At 34.8% G+C, this 2,753-nt stretch overlaps 1 protein-coding gene across 3 annotated transcripts in view; it reads left to right on the top strand.

Annotated features, from left to right (window-relative positions):
- The window catches only part of LOC107645460, a 9,322-nt gene extending 6,783 nt beyond the window's left edge, over nucleotides 1–2,539 (top strand). For 2 of the 3 annotated variants that reach the window (XM_016349490.2, XM_021103763.1), the window contains 8 exons: nucleotides 165–225; nucleotides 316–388; nucleotides 741–842; nucleotides 963–1,059; nucleotides 1,143–1,259; nucleotides 1,359–1,585; nucleotides 1,660–1,800; nucleotides 2,088–2,539. In XM_016349490.2, coding sequence (XP_016204976.1) covers nucleotides 165–225; nucleotides 316–388; nucleotides 741–842; nucleotides 963–1,059; nucleotides 1,143–1,259; nucleotides 1,359–1,585; nucleotides 1,660–1,800; nucleotides 2,088–2,270 — 1,001 coding nt within the window. In that variant the 3' untranslated portion in view covers nucleotides 2,271–2,539. Of the gene's footprint in view, nucleotides 1–164; nucleotides 226–315; nucleotides 389–740; nucleotides 843–962; nucleotides 1,060–1,142; nucleotides 1,260–1,356; nucleotides 1,586–1,659; nucleotides 1,801–2,087 lie in introns of those variants that run through there. The other variant, XM_021103762.1, reaches the window with a different exon arrangement.

Raw genomic sequence — 2,753 nt, 5'->3', positions numbered from 1 at the left:
GACAAAAAAGGGAAAAAGACATAATGTCATCCATTCTGAAATCTGAACATAGATTCAATTGATTACACTATCAATCAAAGTGTAGAGGATTTCTTTTGTTTATATGTCATAGTTTTCTTGCTAAATCATTACAACATGTATATCTTTATTTTGTTGTTTGGCAGATTCAGGCTGCATGGCCGCTGAGGCTGGTTATGACTGTGTTGCTGCGCTCCTTCTAAACAGGTCAGTCTTTGTGCAATGAGCATATTATTGTCTCCCTTGGCTAATAATACAGGTGCCTGATGTAAATTTCATGCTATTCATTTGCTTCAGGGCATTTGGTGATTTTGAATTTGAAGATGTGCGGAAACTTTCGGCGGAGCTTAGTGGGCGCATTCATCCACAAGTAAGGAAAAATGACATTGCTAATTATGGATTCAAATTCTGGGAAGATATCATCATCATCATCAAGCATAGGATCTAATATCATATCTGAATTGACATTAGACTTAGGTTTAAAACAACCCAAAAATGATTGCCCAGAATGACTGGTCATATGCCTAGTTGTATAAGGATTGGCAAACTGTTTTAAAATGTATTTTTGCAATATACTTAGCTGATGTGAGACTTAATAATGTATAAATGCCCGTATTACACCTTATAACAGATTTCATACATGTCATCATTTTAAACCATATAATCTTATCGAGGCAGTTTTTGGGACTACTTTAACCTTTCTTTGTCATCTGATTCTGTAGGTTTTATACCCAGTTCTTTGCTCCAAACTAGAGGATGCTGTTGAAAATAAGAATGTAACAAAGATAAAGGCCTGCTTATTTTCAATATGCACATCTCTTGTGGTAATTATTTATTTTATTCAGTTAATGATTTGATTTTCTGCTTAAATAATCATTTTCAGTTTCTGGCATTATTTGTGTTCCAAATTAGATTGAACTGATGTGACTTCTTTGGATTTATAGGTCAGAGGCTTGGAGTCTCTTTCTCATCCTTCAATAGTTGCAATTAGAAGGATGGTTGAAAAGGTGCTGTTATGGCCTTGTCTAAATACTGATTCAGGTCTGAAACTATCTCACTTCATGTTTTTCTTTCAGCTTTATATTTATTGAAACTAATTTCTATTACATAACTCTTTTTCCCAGTTTCAAAAGCACAACATGGATGCATTGATTGTCTTGCACTGATGATATGTGCTGAAGTACAGGCTAAGAGATCAACCAGAGACTCTATGCCAAACAGAATTAGGGTTGGCAAAAAAGGTAGCGTTAATGTGTATGTTATCCCAAATATAAGCATAGAACTGTTACTGGGAAGTTGAATTTGGCTTCATCTATAATGTGTCGAGTCTTTTGCTGCAGGGAGTTCTGTTATAACCTATGTTATGAATCAATTCCTCGATGAAAATATGGAAGCTGCTTCAACTCCTGAGTTAGGATGTGGAAACCCCGGGTTTATAGCTCCCGTTCCTCTGTCCTTTCGTCTGTGCATGGGCAATGTTCTTATCAGTGCTTGCCAGAAGATATCAGAACATTGCAAGGAGTATTTTGCGGCACAAGTTCTGCCTTCCGTCCTTCATTCTCTTGAGGTACCACTAATTTTTTGGTCTTAAATCTTTTTCATTAGTCTTGGTGAGTTACGAAACTAGTGTTCTCTCTGCAGTTTGAAACAAAGTCAGAGATTAGAGCAGCATGCATTCAGGTCCTATTTTCTTCTGTCTATCATCTAAGATCTGCAGTTCTTCCTTATGCGTCTGACCTCCTCAAAGTCTCACTACAATCCCTGAGAAGGGAATCAGAGAAGGTATCTTCAGTTGCTCTTATAGTCTAATACTATATATATGATTATTGTGAATGTTTAAATATGAGGTGTTGCCGTATATATGCAAGATTTTTCTATCTTTTATCTGAGTGTGTTTATGTGTGATTCTGTTTAGAGCCTATCCAATTAAGGATGGCTTTGTGAAGACTCAAAACAAAAATATAGGTGTTCCATGTTTTTCTGGTGTACGTAGCTATTTATTTGTCTGAAGTGTGTGTAAGAAGTTAATATAATCATCACAATGTTGGTGTAATGTTAATGTTCAACAGGAAAGGGTGGCAGGTGCAAAGCTATTAGCGTCTCTTATGGCCAGCGAAGATTTGATTTTGGAAAGCATTTCAAGTGGACTATTAGAAGCAAGATTTGTTCTCTCGTCAATTTCTTCATCAGATCCTTCACCTCAGTTACAACAGTTGTGCCGCCAGTTGCTATCATTCATTATTTCTCCATGAGTTGTGACGGTGTTCAATGTAACATAAGTTCATTTTTGTATGTGAATATGAAAACTTTTGAATCAGGTTTCATAGGCTTACTTTAATAGTTATCAGGAGTAGATATAACCATGATTCCCTTGTAAAAATATATGTAGAATAGTTGTCGAGGGTTAATGTAAAAATTCAGGAATTTACACATCCTATGATGCATCATATTCTATTGTTCTGGATAATTTTAATCTTATGTTCATTAATGACAAATTTAGCTTGGAAATTATTTTTGGGAACTTGTTATCCAATAGATTAGCCGTGCTAGTCTATGATGACAAGAGAACAAATATTTATCTTTTGAAAGATTAATATGCTTTCTTCTTTTCTTTTCTTTTTTCCTCTCAAAAGAATCTTTTAAAAAGAAAACAATTTTATGTTTGAAAATTATATTTGGCATGAATTTTTCTTCCTTTTCCAAATTACATCTCCTTTAGCTTTTCCTCTTTTTCT

This window comes from Arachis ipaensis, chromosome B06, assembly GCF_000816755.2.
Source record: "Arachis ipaensis cultivar K30076 chromosome B06, Araip1.1, whole genome shotgun sequence".
In the NCBI taxonomy this organism is placed as follows: Eukaryota; Viridiplantae; Streptophyta; class Magnoliopsida; order Fabales; family Fabaceae; genus Arachis; species Arachis ipaensis.
This window is presented reverse-complemented; position numbering and strand designations above follow the sequence as displayed.